This window comes from Urtica dioica, chromosome 1 (assembly GCF_054948205.1).
Source record: "Urtica dioica subsp. dioica isolate 48M chromosome 1, U.dioica_male_clone48M_v1_H2, whole genome shotgun sequence".
Classification (NCBI taxonomy): Eukaryota; Viridiplantae; Streptophyta; class Magnoliopsida; order Rosales; family Urticaceae; genus Urtica; species Urtica dioica.
In genome coordinates, this window is record NC_142756.1 from 27,763,657 (window position 1) to 27,789,210 (window position 25,554).

Consider the following 25,554-nt stretch of genomic DNA (forward strand, 5'->3'; position numbering starts at 1 on the left):
CTTGTCCGGGCGCGGCGCGCGCTGGGCTTCGTTTCTGCGGGCTTTTCGCGATCGTCTCGCTTCCGCGCCCGTTGAGCTATTGTGGGCATGGTATTTTGGGTTATGACACAAATGTTTGTTTGACGGATAGGACCCGAGTTGATGTTCGACTCGAGGAGCGATGCTCGACTCGAGGAGACCGACTCGAGGCTCAACTCAAGGAGCGAAGCTCGACTCGAGGAGACCGACTCAAGGCTCAACTCGAAGAGCGAAGCTCGACCCGAGGAGACCGACTCAAGGCTCAACTCGAAGAGCGAGGCTCGACCCGAGGAACCGACTCAAGTCTCAACTCGAGGGGCTAAGCTCGACTCAAGGAGTCAAGAGTTTGGACGAGGATTTGGAGGCTTGCTGCTCTTCAGGACCTCCGGCCTGACCATCGGCCCTTTGAGCGACGTACCTTCTCGGTGTCTCGGGTTTTCCGAAAACGACCGACAACAGTGCCCGCCGGAGGAAACCCCTCCGGGGTTCTTTAGCTCACGTTTCTCTCTTTTTCAGGTGAAGAGACGTCGGAAACCCTTTTCCGACACGGCAGAGGCGACAAGTGCTGAGACAACTTCCCCGTTCGACCACCGCGCGGTCATAGGGTCCGGCCCTAGGCCGAACCGCGGACCGGTTTTCGTGTTGATCCATTTTCAGGCATTAACACATATTTTTACCAAAATTTTCATCAACGATTTGAATTTCTTCGAACTTGCTTGTTTTCGTTGTACGATCATTCGCGCGTAGCGCGTACCATTACTAGTATTATTAGAAGGATTTGGATCGTCCATCAAAAGTGATTTAGAGAGAGAGAGAGATAATTTATGATTTGTTGTGAGAGACTTTATTTGGTTCGGATAGGATCAGATCGGCTCAGTGCAATTAAGCCAACGACCGGAGGGATTCGGCTTATGAACAGTAACAAAAGATTGATTCTTAGTATTATTGGAAAGATACAGATATCAGGGCTAATTTTGCAACTTCAGCATATTAACACAAGAATTTCAGTCCAAGTTTTAAAGAGGCAAGCAGCGAAGAAGGGGTTTTTGGTAATTGCGCCTTTAAAGTAATTTATTTATTTTTATCACAGTTTTTTAGTTAATTATTTTACATTTGTAACGCAAAAGGAAAAAAAAAAAAAAAAATAATTCAAAGCTTAATCTTCCCTCAGAAAAGTTCGGACGATAAAAGATTTTCCATTTCTCTTCACTTTCCCCGCCATTTGGTTCCCACGATTTTCTTTGTCAAAATATTTCTTCTTCCATTTTCTAGGTCTTCGAAGAACTCTTTCTCTTCAAATCTCAGCAGAAGCGAAACCCTAATTCGCGGACAAATCTCCTTCGATTTCGAGTTATTTACATTCATAGCCACTCTCCACCACCGAGAACCTCCATGGTAGTTGCTCCCTCGACACCGATTCGGTGACTCGTTGGTTGACATTTAATCGATGAGTTACCATCTCCGACAGCGTGAAATTGCTGGCTCTGGCGCCGGTTCCGGTCCGCCGGCCTGGAACCACCGCGGAATCGGACTCTCGAACGCGATACACTCGGAGGTCGCATCGTGCTTGCCTTTGCCTTCGCTCCCGGTTTTCTGCGGCGGTTCGGAGTCGGAGCTCCGGTTGTTTGACGAACCAGGCCGGAGCGGCCCGTGGTCGTTGAACCGGCCCGATGTTATCGCTCAGTCCGCTAGGATCGCCGATCTGCTTCGTAAAACTGACGTTTCCTACTTGTAAGTGGTGCAATTCTGTTTGATAATGGAATATATAAGGTTTACTTCTGAAGTTGATCGGTTGATATGATATGAATGAAGTGAAAGCCGATCGGAAACGTAATTTTGAGTTGCTGTTGCGTTTGCACCTTGCGCAATTTGTTGCTTTCTTTTTTATAATTTGATTTTTGTTTCTTACCGCTAAAACTTAATTTAAATATTTTTATATCCATGTTATATGTAGTGTAAAGTAGAAAGCGTTTAAGGATCTTAGAATCTCTTTTTAGTTAATCTGTTTGTATTATGGTCTCGGCGATTAAAGAGTGAAGAATTTAAGTTGATGAATATGATGTCGGTTAGCGATCAACTTGTGTACAATGTGTAGGAACCTCATAGAGAATACAGCAGAAGCTTCATATGTCTATCAGGAGCCTTTAGATCTTCACGACGAAGTTCTAAGATTCAATCCAGAAGCGTTTGACCTGAACGCTCCAGGTAAAGAAAGTATTGAGTTTTTATACTTTTGCACTATATGTTTAGATACTTCTACTATTTTTATTTGTACAAGTGGTGGTTTCGATTGAGCTACGATGACGTCTTTGAAGGAAATTTAGTTTTCAGCTTCAGCAGTTAATAGATATTTAATGAACGCATTATTTTTCTGATTTTTTTTTAATCACGTTAAGCATATAAAGAGTACAGCTCTGGTATTCTGATAGCCTCCATTTTAATAGTTGTACTGACCAAATTTTGCACTATCAAATTTGTGGAAAAATGAGTTGCTTATGTTTATATTCTCTATTTGGTAATTTCTCTGCAATTTATCCTCATTTAATTTTAGATGAGTAGACATATGTTCTAGTTAGGGTCAACTGGCTATTTGTGGCAGATTTATTTTCTTGAAAAAATCGACTTGTATCAACCAATCATGTTCCGTGCTTATTGTTTTATGCATTGTTCAAGTTTTTCAGGGCCTATTCAGGAGCAGATATATGTCAGTACAGTACCTGAAAAGAATACTGCGGAGCAGAGCATGCCTATAACAAGTCATGCTCAAAGGGACTACAGTACAACCCACAATCATCAAATAAACCATCTTGCTAATGAGGTTAGCGCAAGAGATTACCTTTCATTTTTTATGCCTTCTCTCAAAAAGAATAAAAGCGAAGGTTGTCTATACCTCTCGTAAAACCTGGATAATGTGCACAGGAAATTTCAACTTCCAGAAAAACAAGAGCCAGGAAGAAAGTTGTTGATGTTGCTCCAGCATCAGTTTGGCCAGACCTCAACGAGCTTCAAGGTTGACCTAGCTTTTCTTATTTATTTCAGTTGAAATCCTTTTATTGCTGCCTTTCTTTATAGCAACGTTTAGTAGTTGAATTCTCTTGTAGATGCGGCCATCAAATGCTTTTGTGAGTTGGTTGAGGACTTCTGTAGCAGAGCTGAAATAGAAAGTGATGATCGGGATGAATCAGAGTGGTTATCGTTGCCCCTTTCTGACATTCGTGTCCTTGTGAATGAAGTAATGACAATCCGCGCGAAAAAAATTCTACATTTGATTCCTGTAGATATTCTTGTTAGACTCTTGAGAGTTTTGGATAATCAAATTCATCGAGCTGAAGGCTTGTCAATTAGTGATTGTGAGCATGTAAGTCGTTTGTGTATCTTCAATTGCTCCATTAGAAAGTTTATTTACATGATTCTAACCACCGATTTTTTTTTTTTTTTATAATTAATCTTAATTATTTGTTTAGAGTGTCTTCCTAATTTATTAATCAGATCTAGGAAGCTCATTGTTTTGTAAGTTTTACTGTTTTTGTTGGGTTTTAAAACAAGCTACTTTGCATCTAGTTGGTATTTTTGTTGGGTCGAAGCTAACTTTGATGTTTAATTTTAAAAAATACTGACTATTGAAGGTTTTACTGCGTACTTGACTTTCTTTTCCGTATTTGTTTGTTTTAGTCAGATTCAGATGGGATTTCATCTATCTTTTGTGGACTAGAGTCTATTCATGCGGCATTAGCGGTGATGGCTCTGAACGAGATGCCAAAGCAGATATATAAAGAAGAGGTACTGTACACAAGTGAAAATCCTCATGTTATGATATGATATTCTTGATTTCTTTGAAGTGTCTCTCTCCCCGTCTCTTTAATATCTATAGTCTACGGCTGACTAATAATGGCCCTTGACAGGTTATTGAAAGAGTTCTGGAGTTTTCTAAGCATCAGATTGTGGATGTCATGTGTGCATGTGACCCAGGATACCGGGCTTTGCATAGACCTGTTGATAACGGGGCACGCGAAGGTTGGCTTCGTGCTTTCTGTTAGAACATAATGGATATCTGTTAATAAGTTTTCCCCCAAGCAATGCACTGATTGTTTGTTTGTTTTGATGCTCCTATCTTTCAAAATGGTTAATGCGATGATAGACATATTTATAAGGAAAATCATCTAATAATTTTTAAGATCTTTTATCATAATAAATATGTCATGTAGGAGGATTAGTAAGGTTTCTGAGAAATGTCTTATGGTTTATCAGTATTAAACTCAAGTATTTTATTATTAGTGTGTGTATGTTGTGTGTCCAGCCTCATTTGACCGTTTGAGATAATTTCCGGTCTTATTTTATTTCCTGTAGTTGAGGAAGATGAAGACTATGGTGCAGAGTATGGCACAGCAACTAAAAAGCGGCGTACTGTGAAAATAGTTAAAGTGAAGAAATCTGCTGTAAACAAGTGCGTCTGCTGTTCCTGATAGTCCCAAATTTTTAGAAGCATTAATGTATTGTTCTTTTCCTTAGACCTGTTGCTTATGTGTTTGTGCAGGACTTCTTCTTATGTTAATACCATTCTACAGAAGATGTGCACTATTCTCGGTCTGCTGAAGGATTTATTGCTCATAGAAAGATTGTCAGATAGTTGTGTTTTGCAGTTGGTGAAAACTTGCCTTACAACATTCTTGGTGGACAATATCCAGCTCTTACAACTGAAGGCAATTAGTGTACTTAGTGGGGTAGACATCTATACCATTTTTTTTCCCTCCTGGACATCTTTTACTTCCTAAAAATCATGACACATTTATAGACATATAGGTAGATTGCTAGAATTGGTCTTGTCATGCTATTACTAAGAGTGTGAAGTTACTGACATTATTTTGATGGTTTGCAGATATTTTACTCTTACACACAGCACAGAACTTATGTGATAGACGAATTACTCCAGGTTCTGTATAAGCTGCCAGTCTCAAAAAGATCATTGAGGACCTATCATCTACCGGATGAAGAACAAAGACAGATTCAGATGATAACTGCTTTACTCATTCAATTGGTTCACTGTAGTGCTAATCTTCCAGAACCACTTAGGGTCGCATCAGCCAGCAATCTCATGTTGGAAGTTTCTGTTGAAGTTAATTACCCGATTAAATGTTACGAGGCAGCTAATGATGCGTGTTGTTTGTTTTGGACCCGAGTGCTTGAGCGATTTTCGAATAAATCACAAGATTTAAACGAGTTGAAAGTAATAATGGAAAATCTTGTAACTGATTTGCTGACGACACTTAATTTACCTGAGTATCCTGGCTCAGCTCCTATGTTGCAGGTTATGTTTCTTTGATACTTGTTATCTCATTAATGTTTTGGTTATTCCCATTATTGATGCAGTTATTTTCAGGTTCTCTGCATCTTACTTCTTCAAAATGCTGGTCCGAAATGTAAGGACATCTCTGTACGTTCTATGGCCATCGAAATTCTTGGTACCATTGCCGCGAGGCTGAAGCGAGATGCTGTATGTAGTAATGGAGATAAGTTCTGGATCATACAGCTATTGAAAAGTGGAGATGGGTCTGACGAGAGATATCCGAAAGATGCATGCTCGATTTGTTATGGGGGAGGAGTTGAAAGATCGTATTTTATATGTCAAAGCTGTGAGAGAATATTTCATGCTGATTGCATGGGGGTGAGGGAAGACGAAGTACCTAACCGTGGATGGTACTGTCAGATATGCCTTTGTAGAAAGCATTTGCTTGTGCTACAATCATATAGCAAGTCGCAGGGCAAGGAAGAGAGTAAAAAGAGTAAGAAAGGGAACAATGACGAATCTTCTTTTTCAATTAGAGAATTAGAGATTGTACAGCAATTGTTTTTGGATTACCTTCAACAATCCAGTTCGGCTGATGATGTCCATGTATTTGTTCGCTGGTATGTGGTCCTCGAACTTTCAATTTGTTGTGGTTGAATTGCTGCATTATACTTATGTGTGTATATGTAGGTTTTATCTCTGCATGTGGTACAAAGATGACGCACAATCGCCGCAAAAGTTGATGTACCACCTTGCTAGGCTGAATTCAAAAGCAATTGTACGGGACTCCAGCAGTGTTACATCATGTTTGACGAGGGATTCGGTTAAGAAGATTTCTCTAGCATTGGGTCAAATTAACTCTTTCTCAAGAGGGTTTGATAAGATATTGCATACTCTTTTGGTAACTGCCTTAAATTTTCTTGAATAATGTAATGATGAATTAAAACTTTGTTCTCATAGAGACTTTTATGTGCAGGCAAGTTTAAGAGAGAATTCTTCTGCTCTCAGGGCCAAGGCCTTACGTGCGGTGGGTAGTACTGTTTCTTGCTTTTAAGCCTTTGATCCTTAGTGATTTCTTTTCCTGCTCTTCTTCGATGTCCTTTTTTTTTTTAATTATTTAACGTACAGGTAAGTATTGTTATAGAAGCTGATCCAGAGGTTCTATGTGACAAACGAGTGCAAATGGTTGTTGAAGGAAGATTTTGCGATTCTGCTATACAAGCAAGAGAAGCAGCATTAGAACTTGTTGGCAGACATATTGCATCACATCCTGGTGTTGGTTTGAAGGTAGTGCTGAATTTCCATTCCATTCCGTTTCTTCAACTTGTGCTATTATGACGATATGTATCACCGAACAATTTTTTATTTCTTGCAGTATTTTGAGAAGGTTGCAGAGAGAGTTAAAGATACTGGAGTAAGTGTTCGAAAACGCGCTATCAAAATTATTCGTGATATGTGCACTTCAAATGAAAACTTCTCTGAATTGACAAGGGCTTGCATTGAAATAATTTCACGGGTCGGTGATGAAGAATCAAGCATACAGGTAATTATGATCTAAGATATTGCATATCAAGGTTAAAAGTGATTTGGCAAAACTAAGGTATATTAAAAAAAGCTTAAGCTTGTAAATGGTCCGGGTGCTGAATATATGGCTAGTATGTTCTAGAGGGGACTGAAATAAACTACGCATTAACTGTGATGAAAAGAAATTCAAACGATCATATGCGTATTTCCAGGATCTTGTTTGCAAGACATTGTATGAGTTCTGGTTTGAGGAGCCATCTGGTTCACGAATTCAATACTTTGGAGATGGCAGTTCTGTTCCTATGGAGCTGGTAACAAAAACGGAGCAGATTGTTGAAATGACTAGAAAAATGTCAAACCATCAACACCTGGTCACTGTCATCAAGCGCAACTTGGCACTTGATTTCCTCCCACAATCAGCTAAAGCTGTGGGGATCAACCCTCTATCACTTCAATCAGTTCGTAAGCGATGCGAGCTGATGTGCAAATGCTTATTGGAAAGGATATTGCAGGTCTTGCTGCTTTTGCTTGTCCAACTTTTCTTATTTATTTAATTTTGATTTTGTATAGATATAAAGGTTTTGCCTCTAAATTTTATCGTTGTTCAGGTAGAGGAGATGAGTAACCAGGACGTAGAGATACATGCACTTCCTTACGTGCTAGTCTTGCAGTCATTTTGCAGTGTAGACCCTACTCTTTGTGCACCTGCTTCTGACCCTTCCCTGTTTGCAGTCACTCTTCAGCCTTATCTTAAGAATCAGGCAAGTCTTTTATTAGTTTTTCTTATTTATGTTATGTACTGGACGAAAAGTATTTACTTATTTAAAGGATGGTGAACATAATCATTGATGGAATTTTTTTCCCCTTTCCTGTACAGTCGGATAACAGAGTGATTGCAAGGTTACTGGAAAGCATAATCTATATAATTGATTCCGTGCTTCCCTTGCTTCGAAAGTTGCCTCAAAGTGTTATTGAAGAGCTAGAACAAGACTTGAAACACATGATTGTTCGACATTCGTTCTTGAATGTTGTCCATGCATGCATCAAGTAATCTCAATTGCTTTTTTCATTTTTTTCTGTTGATTCTATTTTTTTTTGTGTGCGCGCGCTACCTCTAAAGCCCGCCCAATTTTTTATATCAATATTCCAACACCTTGATTTTTTATATGCATGCATATACATAAGCAATTTTTTTATGATTTTATTTTGCTATGCAATCTTATATATAACCTTCATGGTGCGTCAAGGAAACTTTTTTTGACAACGTGTTAATGTCATTTGTTCCGTCTATTTGACAGATGTCTTTGTGCATTGGGCAAAGTTGCTGGGAAAGGTGCTACTGTGGTTGAGCATCTTATTCACTTTTTCTATAAACTTTTGGATGCCCAAGCTGTTGATAACAAGCAGGTTGGTTGCTAGAATCATAAGAAATGATTTATTTTACTCCTATCTTATAACAATAGCATGCATACTTCCGTTGAGGCTTTATTTTATCAAAAAATTGGATACGTAAGCCACCTAAACTATATGAATTGTAAATTAGCCAACCTTTGGTAAATACTTTGTAAATAGCCAACTTGCATACGTGGCAGCCTATTAACTACCTTTTTTACATGTTTGACTGAGTTAAATAAGTCTTTTACTAATCTGTTAATAAGTTAACTTGGCTATTTACAAGAAATTAACCAAAAGTAAGCTATATCCCAATTCACTATAACCGTGTGGCTATATAACTAAATAACCCTTATTTTATTTTATGCTGTGCCCGTACACAGATTACGCAGTGCCCTTAAAACTGATTGATTTCTCTGATTTTTTTTCCTTTACTTTATAACGGAATTAATTTCTTTTGTTCAATACTTTGTGGCTTAGCACATCTAGATTTGGTACATAAATATTTTGTATGTCACTTGGGTAAATATTTTGTGTATCACTTGGGTTTCAATGATATATTGATCCTAGATAACAATGATATAGTGGGTTCTGAAGAGTTGAATATTTTCTAATCCAGCAAGTCGGTCGATCTCTTTTTTGTCTTGGAGCACTTATCCGCTATGGCAACTCTCTGCTGGTTAATTCCAGTGACAAAAGGATCGACATTGAAAGAAGTATCAACGTATTTAAGAAGTATCTCCGTATGGACGATTTTGTATTGAAGGTCAGATCATTGCAGGTGAGAGTTGGCAGTTCCCTCTGTATCCTTTTTCCTCTGCTCCTCCTTTATGAAATGCTGGCTAAATTTATTTTTCTCTTCCATTTTTCATGTTGTAGGCACTAGGATATCTTCTAATTGCTAGGCCTGAGTATATGTTGGAAAAAGATATTGGGAAAATATTAGAGGTGACACTGTCTTCTGGCTCTGATGACCGAATCAAGGTAATGATATATTTTCTTAAAAATTACATAATTATTAAGTTGTCGTGCTGCTAAATTATTTTACTGATCAGATGCAAGCCTTGCAAAATATCTTCGAGTATCTTCTTGACGCGGAAAGTCAAATGGAAACAGATAAGGCCAGTAAGAATGATGCAGAGTATCCTGTCGAAGGCGGCAATGCAGTTCCAGTTGCTGCCGGGGCCGGGGATACTAATATATGCGGGGGTATTATCCAACTGTATTGGGATCATATTCTTGGAAGGTGTTTAGATGCTCATGAGAAAATTCGTCAAACCTCCCTCAAGGTTATTACAGAACTCTGTTACTTTGTTCTTGACTTTGTTCTAGAATGCCTTGATTATTATAACTGGAAAATGAGTGTTTAAGAAATTATATCATGTTCAGAACTTCGAAATTACGATACTATGCTTGTTATATAATATATACTAACGCAGCTGGTGTGGTTCTGGAACTTTAATGACGAGTGGCTGTTTTTAAAATTTTAATCATATGCACCTCAGATTTACACGCATAACAGATATAATATTAATGCAGATTGTTGAGGTTGTGCTGCGCCAAGGTCTCGTTCATCCAATAACCTGTGTTCCTTGCCTTATAGCACTAGAAACAGATCCATTGGAGTCCAACTCAAAGCTGGCTCATCATTTGCTTCTTAATATGAACGAAAAGTATTCTAGACCTTCATCTTATACTCTTTTTTTTTTTTGCTTTGTTTTGTTTATCGTTATTATGAATATGATATTTCCATCATTATTATTACTCCTACTACTATGTATCTTTGCTAATTGGAGCATTATTTTAGGTACCCTTCGTTCTTCGAGAGTCGCTTAGGGGACGGCCTTCAGATGTCTTTTATGTTTATGCAATGCCTTAACGCAAGCTCTGAGCATGTAAATGTGAAAACCCAATCCAACGGGAAAGGAAAACCGGACAGTGTCTCATTGACTCAAGCAAGGCTTGGAGTTTCTCGAATCTACAAGCTAATACGTGGAAACCGAGTGTCAAGGAACAAATTTATGTCCTCAATCGTGCGTAAATACGATACTCCAAGTTGGAACGCCTCAGTAGTGCCATTCTTGATGTAAGTTTAATCATTCTGATACGTATCTACTATTAAGGGATTTTAGTTTGGGAAAATTAAGGGTTTTAAATTAGGAAGTTTAAGTTTTAAGTTAAGGAAGTGGGTTTTTAAATTACGTATTTTATTATTACGAATTTATTTAATTAAATGCTTTTATTTGGAAAGTAGGATTAGGGTTGTAAGTGACCTATCTATAAATAGGTCTTTTCATTCAATAAGAAATCAGCCTCCAACCAAATAACTTAATCTCTCTCAAGAACGAGAAGAGGTTAGGTTTCGGTGGAGCTTGCGTTTTTTTACTCTTCTTGTTATTAAAGATATAATCACAATTGCTCCCGTTACGAGATCCAAATCCCGGGCCGTATCAATTGGTATCAGAGCGGGTCCCATCTTGGTTCCAACACTCGGAGTGGTGGCCCATGGAGTGGTGGCCCACGGAGTGGTGGCTTGGACCCAAAGGGGGTGCCAACCGTGACCAACGTGGCCGTGACCAACATGGCCGTGACCAACGAGGACGTTGGTTCTTCAAGCGTGGGGTATTGTTACGATCCTAGTTGACTCTCACATTGTTAAGTATGGGATTGACATGTGAGAGTCCCACATTGCTAAAGTATGGGCTTGGCATGTGGGTTTATAACCTCTTGGGCACCCTCTCCCTAATAGCTAGCTTTTGGGGATGAGTTCTACCCAAAGGGTTGTATCAATTGGTATCAGAGCCGAATCTCGAAATAGGAGCACCAATGGAGGAATTCATGGCAGAAATCAAGAAAATCATGGCTGAGCAAGCCACGTCTCTAGCAGCGGTCGCAGCAAACCATAACACGACGACCGAAACCCTAAAATCCGTACAGAACGAGATCCAGGCGCACTCTCTTCGTCTGGACGAATTAAGGGCCCAAGTGTCGGGATCTGCTCCGCGAAAAGTAGTAGATGGCGAACCAAAAGAGTCTCGCAGGGCAGACCACGGAAAAACTGAAGAGGAGTCACGAATCTCACCAGAAAACTCAGATCGCAACGACTATCCGGACGAGGGCGATGACTTCAATATCGCGTTCCAATCGGGAAGTCGTGGAGCTGGATCGAACGGACGTGCGGCGGGGCAGTTCGTGACTCGCGGAGGATTAGGGTTCCGAGATAATCCACAAGTCGAACCACCCGCGGGGTTTCGAGGCAGCGCCAACCGTGAAAGATTGCAAACAAGTGGCGACATCGGACTACGAGGTGGCAGCTATGGTCAGAGCGGAGGTGTCGGCGCCAACACCAGTGGTGGAGGAATGGGTCGCGGAAAAAACGCCGGAGCAGGTGGCAATAGGTGGGACGCGAGGAGCTGGGAAACAAGCTATGAAGGACCCCGCAACTACAATGACGAACGATATGAAGACGCCATCGATGAGCGCGCAGCAGGTTGTTCCGGAGGGAGACGCGGGTACCGCGGTCCAGGTGAGTTCAAACCAGCTCGCCTAGATTTCCCTACCTACGACGGACTCGGGGACCCGACCGAATGGCTCCAAAAGGCAGAGGATATCTTCGAAGACCAAGGTACGGCTGATGATCGAAAGGTCCGACAAGCGAGCTTCTGCTTAACGGGCCCGGCCTCAGGGTGGTTCCGCACATTTCGCCGATTATCCGCCCAGCCAATCACATGGGCCAACTTCGCGGAGCGATGCGTGAATCGCTTTGGACCGCCATCCAGCATCAACCCCCTCGGCGAGCTCACATTCCTTCGGCAAACAGGGACAGTGGACGAGTACTGCATCAAGTTCGAGGCCTGCCTCGGACGCACGGCGAAAGTAACAGAAGAGTCTGCCATCTGGCACTTCTGCGCGGGGCTCGCCGATACCATTCGCCGGGAAGTTGAGTACCATAAGCCGGAATCGGTCTATGTGGCCATGAGTTTGGCTCGAAAAACTGAACTGAAGTTGCCAGACGACATAAGGGAAAAAACATTTGGCGGCTTTCCTGCTCCAAGGGCTTGTTCGCCAGAACAAGGTACAGGTTTTTCGCAAGGCGGAGATGCGTCTAGTGGGTGGAAATCATCAACGAAACGTGGTGAGCCTCAAATCTTCAAGAAGATCAGCTACCAAGAGATGGCTGATCGTCGTGCAAAGGGGCTTTGCTTCAACTGCGACGAGATGTTCACTCCCGGTCATCGCTGCAAGAAGTTGTTCTTCCTTCAGTTGGCGGAAGAAGATTGGAAAGTGGAAGACGGGGCGGTGACTTGAGCTTGAGGACAAGCTCAAAGAGGAGGAGGGGAGTAATGATACGTATCTACTATTAAGGGATTTTAGTTTGGGAAAATTAAGGGTTTTAAATTAGGAAGTTTAAGTTTTAAGTTAAGGAAGTGGGTTTTTAAATTACGTATTTTATTATTACGAATTTATTTAATTAAATGCTTTTATTTGGAAAGTAGGATTAGGGTTGTAAGTGACCTATCTATAAATAGGTCTTTTCATTCAATAAGAAATCAGCCTCCAACCAAATAACTTAATCTCTCTCAAGAACGAGAAGAGGTTAGGTTTCGGTGGAGCTTGCGTTTTTTTACTCTTCTTGTTATTAAAGATATAATCACAATTGCTCCCGTTACGAGATCCAAATCCCGGGCCGTATCAATTGGTATCAGAGCGGGTCCCATCTTGGTTCCAACACTCGGAGTGGTGGCCCATGGAGTGGTGGCCCACGGAGTGGTGGCTTGGACCCAAAGGGGGTGCCAACCGTGACCAACGTGGCCGTGACCAACATGGCCGTGACCAACGAGGACGTTGGTTCTTCAAGCGTGGGGTATTGTTACGATCCTAGTTGACTCTCACATTGTTAAGTATGGGATTGACATGTGAGAGTCCCACATTGCTAAAGTATGGGCTTGGCATGTGGGTTTATAACCTCTTGGGCACCCTCTCCCTAATAGCTAGCTTTTGGGGATGAGTTCTACCCAAAGGGTTGTATCAATTGGTATCAGAGCCGAATCTCGAAATAGGAGCACCAATGGAGGAATTCATGGCAGAAATCAAGAAAATCATGGCTGAGCAAGCCACGTCTCTAGCAGCGGTCGCAGCAAACCATAACACGACGACCGAAACCCTAAAATCCGTACAGAACGAGATCCAGGCGCACTCTCTTCGTCTGGACGAATTAAGGGCCCAAGTGTCGGGATCTGCTCCGCGAAAAGTAGTAGATGGCGAACCAAAAGAGGAGTCTCGCAGGGCAGACCACGGAAAAACTGAAGAGGAGTCACGAATCTCACCAGAAAACTCAGATCGCAACGACTATCCGGACGAGGGCGATGACTTCAATATCGCGTTCCAATCGGGAAGTCGTGGAGCTGGATCGAACGGACGTGCGGCGGGGCAGTTCGTGACTCGCGGAGGATTAGGGTTCCGAGATAATCCACAAGTCGAACCACCCGCGGGGTTTCGAGGCAGCGCCAACCGTGAAAGATTGCAAACAAGTGGCGACATCGGACTACGAGGTGGCAGCTATGGTCAGAGCGGAGGTGTCGGCGCCAACACCAGTGGTGGAGGAATGGGTCGCGGAAAAAACGCCGGAGCAGGTGGCAATAGGTGGGACGCGAGGAGCTGGGAAACAAGCTATGAAGGACCCCGCAACTACAATGACGAACGATATGAAGACGCCATCGATGAGCGCGCAGCAGGTTGTTCCGGAGGGAGACGCGGGTACCGCGGTCCAGGTGAGTTCAAACCAGCTCGCCTAGATTTCCCTACCTACGACGGACTCGGGGACCCGACCGAATGGCTCCAAAAGGCAGAGGATATCTTCGAAGACCAAGGTACGGCTGATGATCGAAAGGTCCGACAAGCGAGCTTCTGCTTAACGGGCCCGGCCTCAGGGTGGTTCCGCACATTTCGCCGATTATCCGCCCAGCCAATCACATGGGCCAACTTCGCGGAGCGATGCGTGAATCGCTTTGGACCGCCATCCAGCATCAACCCCCTCGGCGAGCTCACATTCCTTCGGCAAACAGGGACAGTGGACGAGTACTGCATCAAGTTCGAGGCCTGCCTCGGACGCACGGCGAAAGTAACAGAAGAGTCTGCCATCTGGCACTTCTGCGCGGGGCTCGCCGATACCATTCGCCGGGAAGTTGAGTACCATAAGCCGGAATCGGTCTATGTGGCCATGAGTTTGGCTCGAAAAACTGAACTGAAGTTGCCAGACGACATAAGGGAAAAAACATTTGGCGGCTTTCCTGCTCCAAGGGCTTGTTCGCCAGAACAAGGTACAGGTTTTTCGCAAGGCGGAGATGCGTCTAGTGGGTGGAAATCATCAACGAAACGTGGTGAGCCTCAAATCTTCAAGAAGATCAGCTACCAAGAGATGGCTGATCGTCGTGCAAAGGGGCTTTGCTTCAACTGCGACGAGATGTTCACTCCCGGTCATCGCTGCAAGAAGTTGTTCTTCCTTCAGTTGGCGGAAGAAGATTGGAAAGTGGAAGACGGGGCGGTGACTTGAGCTTGAGGACAAGCTCAAAGAGGAGGAGGGGAGTAATGATACGTATCTACTATTAAGGGATTTTAGTTTGGGAAAATTAAGGGTTTTAAATTAGGAAGTTTAAGTTTTAAGTTAAGGAAGTGGGTTTTTAAATTACGTATTTTATTATTACGAATTTATTTAATTAAATGCTTTTATTTGGAAAGTAGGATTAGGGTTGTAAGTGACCTATCTATAAATAGGTCTTTTCATTCAATAAGAAATCAGCCTCCAACCAAATAACTTAATCTCTCTCAAGAACGAGAAGAGGTTAGGTTTCGGTGGAGCTTGCGTTTTTTTACTCTTCTTGTTATTAAAGATATAATCACAATTGCTCCCGTTACGAGATCCAAATCCCGGGCCGTATCACATTCGTAGAAAATCCGGCCCTTGAATTAATTTTAGCGCTTCTTTGAAAAGGAATTTGAAACGGACGGGTCTTCTTCTGCAGGTACTGCACTGAAGTGTTAGCTTTATTACCGTTCACATCCCCTGATGAACCCCTTTATTTGGTGTACGCTATTAATCGGGTAATTCAAGTTAGGGCTGGTGTCCTTGAGTCAAAGCTTAAAGCATTGACTGTGCATTTGTCACAAAAAATGGCATCCTCTCGTACGACTGGAATAATGAAAGATGAATCCACCGCCCGTAATTATTTGAACGAAATTCCGTCAACAGAATTTGGCGGTACGATCCAATTCGAGTTAGCGCCACGTAATCATATGCTATCGATGGACTTGAATGGGACCATGAAACCAGAGCCGTCCGATCAGTTTGTCGCAGCCAATCAGGGGGGTGATGTGCAGAACTCTACAGGTTCCGGGGATTCTTCTTGCATCTCGAAAGATGATGGGGAGATGATACAGGTAGCTTCTGATTTCTCAGCTCTCTTAGATCGAAGCTTCATTTCCCGTGTTGACTGTTTTGTAATGTGTTGCTCTTCAGGGAGATTGTCTCTCGGCTATTGCCTTGCAGTTGCTTTTAAAACTAAAGAGGCACCTAAAAATTGTATATAGCCTGAATGATGCCCGGTGCCAAGTAGGCCATTTTTTACATTAGTAACAAGATATTGTAACTTTCAATCAAAATTACATGATTAACGTTTCTGCTATCTTTAAATGTTTTTGTGGTACACACAGGCTTTTTCTCCAACTGAACAGCTCAAGGCAGGGGACGCTCTATGCCGGCAGAACATTCCATTAAACATCGGTGAAAGTCGTTCGAATATGCCTTCAACATATCAGGGATTGGTAGAAGTATATCAGGTAAAGCAAATAAAAAAAACTGTCAGGATTTGAAATTACACTCATGCTCTGGTCTATTATTTCTATCGGCATTCTAGCAATCTAGCCATTTTGAAACTGATGGTTTTGTAATACAACATAATTTTATTATTATTATTATCAAAATTATTTGTTTAATTTACTAGCAAAACTTAAGCTACGATAAACCCTTAAACTCACTAGACCGTGCTATTTTGATTGTAACAAAATTGTACAATGCCTATTTGACCATATTTCTCTATTCTTTGTAACGGCTTTTTGAAAAATAAATTGTTTTTGCAGGAATTTAAAAATGCATTGAGAGAAGATGCAGTTGATTACTCGACTTACACGGCGAATATTAAGCGGAAACGACCGACCTCGACCCCGAGAAAACTGCCTTCTCGGAAATCTGTTAATATGGCTGTCGGCGGATACAGAGACAAAGATGGCGACAATGACTATGACGACGAGGAATACACTGGTGGCAGCGGGGTTAGAAGGGCATTGAGTGATAGTGGGAGGAAAAGCGTTAACACCAGAAGTAGGGCCCGATATTAGACCGTACATACAACTAGGCTAACCGTGTACAGCTTTTTAGGTGGAAAGAAAAACAAGATATAGGAGGAGAGAGCAAAAAACAAAAAAACAAAAATTATAATTTTTGGAAAGAAAAAAAGAAACGGGAGGTTTGTTGGAGAAAAAACGCTTCTTAATTCGTTTTAGCAAATAGTTTATTCTATGCTTTGTTTTTTTAATATTGTTTTTCCATTTCTTTATGGTATTTCAACTGCATTGATTTTGTAAATGGTTAACCTTTGGTCGTTTCTTACCGAACTGTGGATGGGGTTGACTGGCCATATTGGTAGACTCTAGACAGTACAAGATCTGAGCATCGCTTTCCAGACAACTCTTTTACCTTGATCTGGGACACTGCATACGTAATATGTTAAGTTCCTTCGATAACTTGTTTGATTAACGATCCAAATTTTACGATGATTGGGTTTAAGGAATGGTATCAGAGTTGGTCTTAAGTGATTATCACTCAGTTTAGTCTAGAGTTACTTTGGAGAGCGTTGATGTGACATGTCCTTTGAAGATGGGCGAGAACATATGTATATGGATTGTGATTAGGAGCGTGATATCTCGACACAAAGTAGACATGTTTGGGAGTAGTTCCTAATAGCTACAAGTGATCAGTGCGCGAGAAGTAGTTCCTGAAGACTAGATTGATCTTGATTCGCGGAGTCTAGGCTCCACACGAGTTATTACGATGCTAAACTCGTGGTCCATGACACGGTAAATGTATCTTTTAGTAATTTAATTACATTTCGTCTCACGTTAATAACAAAAAAAAAAAAAGATTATTGGCAGTCGGACTTGGATGAGCAAAAGCAAAACAAAAAACTAATACGATGACTAAATTGCAAAAAAAAAAAAAAAAAAAAAAATAGAGCTTAAAGACCCAAGTGCAACTGCGCGTACAAATTCAAGGTCCACGGGAGCCAATTTACCTAATCTTTAAAGGGGTTATTCCTTAACTAGGAGTGTTTGAGAGAGTGTTTTCGAATTCTTACTATTTTGAAAAATTTACCAAATTATGTCTAGTAAATAAAACCCTAACCTCAGTCAGAGGAGAGAGACTATTTTTTTTCCCATTTTAACCTCAACTTTACCATTAATTACATTTCATTTATTTTTCTCATACCACTTCAATTCCCCACAGACTCTCCCACCAATTAAAAAAGATTCTTTTTTGCTCTCTCCACATTCTCACATTCTCTCGTTATTCAGTCGCCCAAACCACATTCCCAACCGTCTCTCTCTCCTCTGAACCCTATCTTAGCTCGGCCGAAAAATCTCATTCTCTATTATCCCTCCGTTGCGGGTTCTTCCATTCTTGATACTTGTTACATATCAGCCAGGGAGTTTTCATCTAGATTCGCACGCGTTTTCATTTGAGGTAAGTTTCGTTTTTATGTTTCTGGGTTTGTTGAGTTATGGGTTCTTGAATTAGGTTAGGAAAAAATCAATTCCAGTGAAAACTAGTCTTATTAAGCTTGAATTAGGTTAGGCGGAGTCAAAAAAGTGATTCTAAAATCCGGGTTTCGTTTGAATAATTAGTGACAAAACATGTAACTAAAATCTTAATTGAAAGATACATTGAATACAAAAATGTCACTAAATCTTCGAACTGAATATGGGTTTCGTTTAAAGATTTAGTGACAAGTTTGTCACTAAATTGTATGTGTGCTCGATCTACTGTCAATAATTTAGTGACACTTTTGTCACTAAATAGGTCGATAAACCATGTTGTAGTGACCAATATGTCATTAACATAAACCGTGTTTGTGTCTCCCGTAGAAGTCCCTCAAACAAAAACCGTGCTCATCACCCATCTCACTAAATATCAAGTGAGGGAGGGACTTCTGCAGGTGACCATGTTGTAATGACCAATATGCCATTAACTTTGGCAGCGGAGTATTAACTCTCAAACATAAACTGTGCTCATCACCCATCTCACTAAATTTTTTTATATTCGTCAAGCATAGCTGTGTGTGACTCAGAAATGAGTATTACCAGGCTAGTGGTACTTATGCCATCCTTATACCACTGAACGATCAATTATGAGGATTTTATGAAGTTATTGTTTTCGGGTTCGAAGGGGAAGTTGAATCCAGAAACTTAAAGGCTCAAAGTTAAATACGAGACATAAAGGGGTGGTAAAACCATTAACAATTGACTCCGACATGAGTTTGGCATGATAGTTATTAGCATGTCACTAAAAACATAGCATATCAGTAGTAAACTAGCATAATTATAAACATATTGATAATTCAGTTATTCCAGAGTTTTTACGGTTCCAAAGTAGGCTCAGATTACAAAACGCAACAAAACAACAATATTGAGAAGATTTTGTCCCAAAATGGTACACACACACACACACACACACACACACACACACACACACATATATATATACATATATATATATATACATATATATACATATATATATATATATATATATATATATATATATATATATATATCAACTGATTATACTACGACTCCATTTCGTCAACGTCGGACTAGCATTTGGTAGCAGATTTAATGGCACCGTGCTTGTACAGTTCTATAAACAGCTTCTTCATGTACATTGTCCATGTGTGCTTGCTTCAACTCGGTCAAAGGCAGTCCATGGGCCATAAATTCTGCTTCTTTGATGGAAATTTGTGTGATGAATGGTTAATTTATTAAAAGCAGGATATAATAAAAATAAATTGCACGTTCACTTGTTGTGGCATGTACTCGGCGTGGACTACTTTGAATGGTTTAGAGATGTGATAATCTTTCGTTAGACCATTGTAAACTCTTTCGCACAAGACAATGGGGATCAACTCCTCCATTTGCTTGATCACTGGATAAACATAGTCCAAGTCGCACCGCAAAGAGTCGTACACCGTCAGGCTCCTTCCCTGATTCGAAACCACAACTAGAAGCCAATGACTCTGGTTCACATTTACCGGAATGTATATAGTTTGAGCCTTGACCCAGGGTAGTAACGCTTCTTTGTTGGGTTTGTTGCAAACGATGGTCGACACCACTCCACATTTCCTAGTCCAGTTGTAATTGTCCTTGTCCTTAAGTGCACCCTATTTCTTATAAAGAGCTTCAACGGAAGGGAAAAAGAAGGTGTTGGTAAGTGGTGAAAGGATGCGCGAGGCCCCCCATGAGACCCTTCTTCCGGATTTTATAGAAAGCTACATTTAAGTGTAGAAAAATTTAACTAAAAAGTTAAAATGGTAACATAATAAGTAATTAGTGACATGTTTGTAGCTGTTAAGAATTCTTGCCCACGAGAAGATGCTTTTGTAAATTCTCGCTGAACATTAATAAAATAAAGTTTTGACATTTATAAGTTATTCGAATCGAAAGCGTTATTTCTTATATATTAAGGTTTATCAAAGATTCATCAACCCGTAGTCTCCGTATCGAACTAAGTCACATGCATGGCATCTGAGCTTGGCGGTGAACTAAAACTGGTCGATGATTGGTTAATGCATGGGTCGTTGATTCTAAAATCATATATGTGGAACACAAGTGAAGGTTGATCACTTAGTGGGAGTATTCTACACTTGTGGTAAGTGTACGACCCAGACAGGTCTTGGTTGTAGATGTGTCATTTAAGGACCGTTACGACACACTAATCGAGATCACAAATGATGGTCACAGTGAGAATTGATCTAAATCTTGAAGTGATCATGGACACTGGATCATGTTACCGTACTCTTTGACTCATACGCTAAAAGGTCACTATCATGCTAATCAGAACTTAAGTCTTGGGAGTTGCAGAACATGGTTTGAGTGGGAAGTGATTACAAATATGGAATCCAGCCTTCTTGAAAGAATGTAAATGTTCGCTCACCTAAGGGTTGATTCTAGAATCGATATATTGCGCGCACTTCCAAAGTTTGTACGTTCGGAAGAATCTTTCGCTGGAGAGCAACAATGCTTAGGGCTTATAAGTGTCAAGAAAAGTATAATGGAATAATTGACTTTTCTCGACACGGGAAGAACCTAGAGGATCTTGATCACGAACTGACTATATCAGTGGACACTTATCACGATGAGTAAATATAATTATAGTACCAAGGAGGATTCAGTCTTGGCTTGCAAGGTGGAGTCTGACCAAGATTAGACAAATCAATGTGGAAAAGAAAAATGAGTTTCGTCTTTTCATTGGATTTGTTAAGCTTCTAATACTAGGTCCATAGTCCCCGATTCGGCTCTGATAAAGGCGGATAAGAACTTTCAAATAATAATGTTTTCATTATTATAATCTCACTAGCTGTAATTGTGATTGACAGCATCAATTCTAAAAATATGAGTATTTGCAGAATTAAATAATTATTTATAGTAGTATTAATTATTTATTGTTTGATCAAGTAAATAATTAAGCAATTACTTATTTGTTTATTGTTGGACCAATCAAATAAATAATTAATTGAGTTTTATGCAATTGGCCCTTGCACAAAAATGAAGTGGACGATTTTTTTAGGGTTTCGGGCGTTGGGATTTACGCCAATCCCTTTGTCGTATGTGTCAAAATTCGTCTATGCTATACTGGTATTTACCATTATTTTCTCTTTAGTTTTTTAAATAAAGGAGAGAGGAAAATATTTAAAAGGAAATAAGATATTGTCATTTATTCTCTCTCATGAATATTTAGAGAGAATAATATTTAAGAAGGAATAAGATATTGTCCTTTATCCTCTCATGAATATTATGAGATAATAATATTTAAAAGGAAATAAGATATTTCTTTTAATCTCTCATAATTAAATATTCTCTATTTAAACAGAAAATAAAATCTCATAGATATTGATCTGATAGCTAAGAGAAAAAGTAGGATTCATGAGATGAGATCCAGTGGCTAAGCTTTGATTCACTAGTGCGAACATAATAAATGGAAATAATATGTTTTGGAAACTATCAAAAATATATCCCTTCAGTCTTAAAATATTGTGCCCACTCATCTTTCTTATTCGTCTCAGAGATTACGTCTTCGAAGATTACACTGTCATCACTGACGAGTTCATAGCGTTGAGGAGCTAAAGCTTGAAGATAGTCTTTTAAGACTGAAGACGGAGGAGTCAAAGCTTGAAGATTCAGTAGCTGATCCAAACCATGTAAGTATTAATGAATATCTGAACCTTGCTCTTATTGGTTGCTTGACATTGCTTTCATGAATAATTAATAAGTAAATTAAGATCTTGTTAGATAACAATAATATTAATTAGCTCTTGTTAGTGAAATCAATCTTTTACGCACTTAATATGGTTATCAAGGTGCAATAATCACCAACTACTTGCAAAGTAAATAGTGACATCTTTGACATCTTTGTCACTAATTGCAAAATAGATTAGTGACATGTTTGTCAATAACGCATAGTGACAAAAGACATGTTAGTAACTAATTAATTTTCACCAGTAAATTAGTGACATGTTTGTCACTTCTTGCGAAATATATTATTGACATGTTTGTCACTAACGCAAAGTAATTAGTGACATGTTCGTCACTAATTTAATTTCAACGTAAAAAGTGACATGTTGTCACTGCAAATAGTGAAAAACATGTCACTAATGCAACTAAATAGTTACATTTTTTTTTTCACCAAAATCTTGAATTTAGTAACAAACATGTAACTATTTACTTATGTTGTCGGCCCGTCAACGATCGACAAGGGCAAAATCACAACGCCACCTCCCGGCCGGCCAAGGCCCGTTCGGTCGACTCCCGGCCGGCCAAGTCCCGCCCGGCCGACTCCCGGCCGGTAAAGTCCCGTCCGGTCGACTCCCGGCCGGCCAAGTTCCGTTCGGCCGACTCCCGGCCGGCCAAGTCCCGTCCGGTCGACTCCCGGCCGGTCAAGTCCCGACCGATCGACTCCCGGCCGGCCAAGTCCCGGCCGGCCAAGGTTTGCCTCGGCCATTGGCCGGCTCAAGGCTTGCCTCGGCCATTGGCCGGCCCAAGGCTTGCCTCGGCCAATGGCCGGCTCAAAGGCTTGCCTCGGCCATTGGCCGGTCCAAGGCTTGCCTCAGCCACGGTCGACTCCCGGCCGGCCAAGTCCCGTCCGGCCGACTCCCGGCCGGCCAAGTCCCGTCCGGTCGACTCCCGGTCGGTCAAGTCTCGTCCGGCCAGCTCCCGGCCGGCCGAGGCCCACCCGGTCGACTCCCGGCCGGCAGCCTCCCGGCCGGCAAAGGTTTGCCTCGGCCATTGGCCAGCCCAAAGGCTTGCTTCGGCCATTGGCCGGCCCAAGGCTTGCCTCGGCCAATGGCCGACCCTAGCTTGCCCCGGCCAATGGCCGACCCTACTCCCGGGCGGTCAAGTCCCGTCCGGCCAGCTCCCGGCCGGCCGAGGCCCGCCCGGTCGACTCCCGCCCGGTCGACTCCCGGCCGGCAGCCTCCCGGCCGGCCAAGGTTTGCCTCGACCATTGGCCTGCCCAAAGGCTTGCCTCGGCCATTGGCCGGCCCAAGGCTTGCCTCGGCCAATGGCCGATCCTAGCTTGCCCCGGCTAATGGCCGACCCTAGCTTGCTCCGACCAATGGCCGACCCTAGCTTGCCTCGGCCAATGGCCGACCTTAGCTTGCATACAGCCTCTTTGGATGCTTCACAAGCAGCCACATATTCTGCTTCCATTGTGGAGTCAGCAATGCAAGATTGCTTAATACTTCTCCACACAACAGCTCCACCATTAAGGATGAGCACAGATCCCGAAGTGGATTTCCTGGAATCCTTATCCGCTTGAAAATCGGAGTCAGTATATCCCGTCATAGTCAGGTCAGTACCTGAGTATGTAAGCATCAAGTTCCTAGTTCTTCGAAGATACTTAAGAACATGCTTAACAGCAATCCAGTGCTCGGGTCCAGGGTTGGATTGGAAACGGTTAACTACGCCAACGGCGAAACATATATCTGGTCTAGTGCAAAGCATAGCATACATGAGGCTTCCTACGGCAGAGGCGTAAGGAATTTTCCTCATGTCTTCAATCTCTTGTGCAGTCTTGGGAGACTGGTCCTTAGAGAGTGAAACTCCATGCCTAAAGGGTGTTTGGCCCTTCTTGGAGTCTTTCATCGAGAAGCGATCCATCACCTTATCAATATAAGATGCTTGAGAGAGCGACAGGGTCCGGTTTTTCCTATCTCGAAAGATTTGGATCCCCAGAATGTACGCGGCTTCTCCTAGATCCTTCATATCGAATTGCTTTGCCAGCCAGACCTTAACCTCAGATAACTTACCCACGTCATTACCAATGAGTAGTATATCATCGACATATAGTACCAGAAACACAACTTTGCCTTCGTGTATTAACTTGTAAACACAAGGCTCATCTATTGACTGTTCAAAGCCGAAGCTCTTTACAGTTTCATCGAATCTAATATTCCATGACCTAGATGCTTGCTTTAGTCCATAAATGGATTTAAGCAACTCACAAACCTTGGTCTCTTGACCTTTATCCACGAAACCGTCTGGTTGAGCCATGTAAATGCGCTCGTCAAGATTGCCATTCAGAAAGGCTGTCTTGACATCCATTTGCCAGATCTCATAGTCGAGAGCTGCAGCTATGGATAGGAGTATGCGGATGGATTTAAGCATCGCGACTGGCGAGAAGGTTTCTTCATAGTCAATCCCTTCTTGTTGGGTATAACCCTTCGCCACAAGTCGTGCTTTGAACGTCTCGACGTTCCCATCAGGACCCCTTTTCTTCTTGTATATCCACTTACACCCTACGGGTTTAATCCCTTCAGGAAGGTCTACAAGTTTCCAGACATTGTTGACATACATCGAGTGCATTTCAACTTTCATGGCGTCAAGCCAAAGGTTTGATTCAGAACAAGCCATCGCTTGGCTATAGGAAACAGGATCATCCATGTCAGAGACGGCTACAAGAGAGTCTCCATAAGACATGTACCTGTCAGGCTTTTGAGTAGCCCTCCCACTACGTCTAAGTACTACTTGACGAGATTCTGATGAGTTAGGTTGTGTTTCAGTTGGGGTAAGAACAGTTCCTACAGATGAGGTAGAAGCTTCCTCACCCAACTTTTCTTCAAGCACAATTTTGCTTCTAGGTTTCGCATCCTTCATAAAGTCCTCCTCAAGGAAACGAGCATTCGTGCTAATGAAAGTCTTATCGTCCTCGGGACTATAGAAAGTAAAACCTTTGGTTTCCTTCGGATATCCCACAAACAGGCACAATTCTGACCTACTAGCCAACTTGCTAGTCTTTTGCCTCAGCACGTGTGCAGGGCAACCCCAAATTCGGATGCGGCCCAAACTAACTTTACGGCCAGTCCATCTTTCATAAGGAGTACCAGGAACCGTTTTGGATGGAACTTGGTTCAGAATGTAGGCGGCTGTTTCGAGGGCATATCCCCAAAAGGAAAGCGGGAGTGATGAGTAACTCATCATTGATCTAACCATCTCCATAAGAGTTCGGTTTCTTCTCTCTGACACTCCGTTTTGTTGAGGTGTGCCAGGTGCGGTAAGCTGAGAAGCGATACCTTCTTCTTTAAGAAAGTCATCGAACTCTCCAGACATATACTCACCACCTCGATCAGATCGAAGGGTTTTGATCACTTTGCCAATTTGCTTTTCCACTAAAGCCCTAAAGACCTTAAATACGTTAAAGGTCTCGGATTTGTGTTTGAGCAAATAGACAAACCCATATCGTGAGTAATCATCGGTGAAGGTAACGAAGTATTCGTATCCTCCACGTGCCTGTTGGTTGAGCGGACCACATACATCAGAATGTACTAGTTCCAGCAACTCAGTGGCTCTTCGACCCTTATCAGAGAAAGGTCGCTTAGTCATTTTTCCTTCTATGCAGGATTCACAAGTAGGTAGTGAACCTATTGCAGAGGCTTGGAGTGGACCGTCCCTCACAAGTCTCTTAATCCTATCTAGACTGATATGACCAAGTCTTAAGTGCCATCGGTATGTTG

The 25,554-nt window shown here is 41.8% G+C and overlaps 2 protein-coding genes across 4 annotated transcripts; both read left to right on the forward strand.

The window, feature by feature from the left end:
- Positions 1-1,139: 1,139 nt before the first annotated feature.
- Positions 1,140-16,888, forward strand: EMB2773 (PHD finger family protein). Of its 3 annotated transcripts, XM_089615743.1 has the most exons (28): positions 1,140-1,749; positions 2,114-2,223; positions 2,700-2,836; positions 2,938-3,028; positions 3,120-3,376; positions 3,691-3,798; positions 3,921-4,032; positions 4,366-4,462; positions 4,553-4,739; positions 4,895-5,323; positions 5,396-5,922; positions 5,993-6,203; positions 6,279-6,329; positions 6,431-6,589; positions 6,678-6,845; positions 7,039-7,338; positions 7,435-7,587; positions 7,704-7,873; positions 8,125-8,233; positions 8,838-8,999; positions 9,098-9,202; positions 9,274-9,507; positions 9,758-9,891; positions 10,026-10,304; positions 15,241-15,655; positions 15,735-15,827; positions 15,929-16,054; positions 16,355-16,888. In XM_089615743.1, the coding sequence occupies exons 1-28, from the start codon at positions 1,466-1,468 to the stop codon at positions 16,610-16,612; spliced, it is 5,466 nt and encodes a 1,821-aa protein (XP_089471869.1). In that variant the 5' UTR covers positions 1,140-1,465; the 3' UTR covers positions 16,613-16,888. The 3 variants fall into 3 exon arrangements, with proteins under 3 accessions (XP_089471869.1, XP_089471877.1, XP_089471883.1); XM_089615751.1 differs by lacking the exon at positions 15,735-15,827; XM_089615757.1 differs by lacking the exon at positions 1,140-1,749 and having other exon boundaries at positions 2,117-2,223; positions 2,692-2,836.
- On the forward strand, positions 10,674-12,912 carry LOC149407844 (uncharacterized). The gene has a single exon (XM_089615766.1). The coding sequence runs from the start codon at positions 11,045-11,047 to the stop codon at positions 12,524-12,526; it is 1,482 nt and encodes a 493-aa protein (XP_089471892.1). The 5' UTR covers positions 10,674-11,044; the 3' UTR covers positions 12,527-12,912.
- Positions 16,889-25,554: the final 8,666 nt, after the last annotated feature.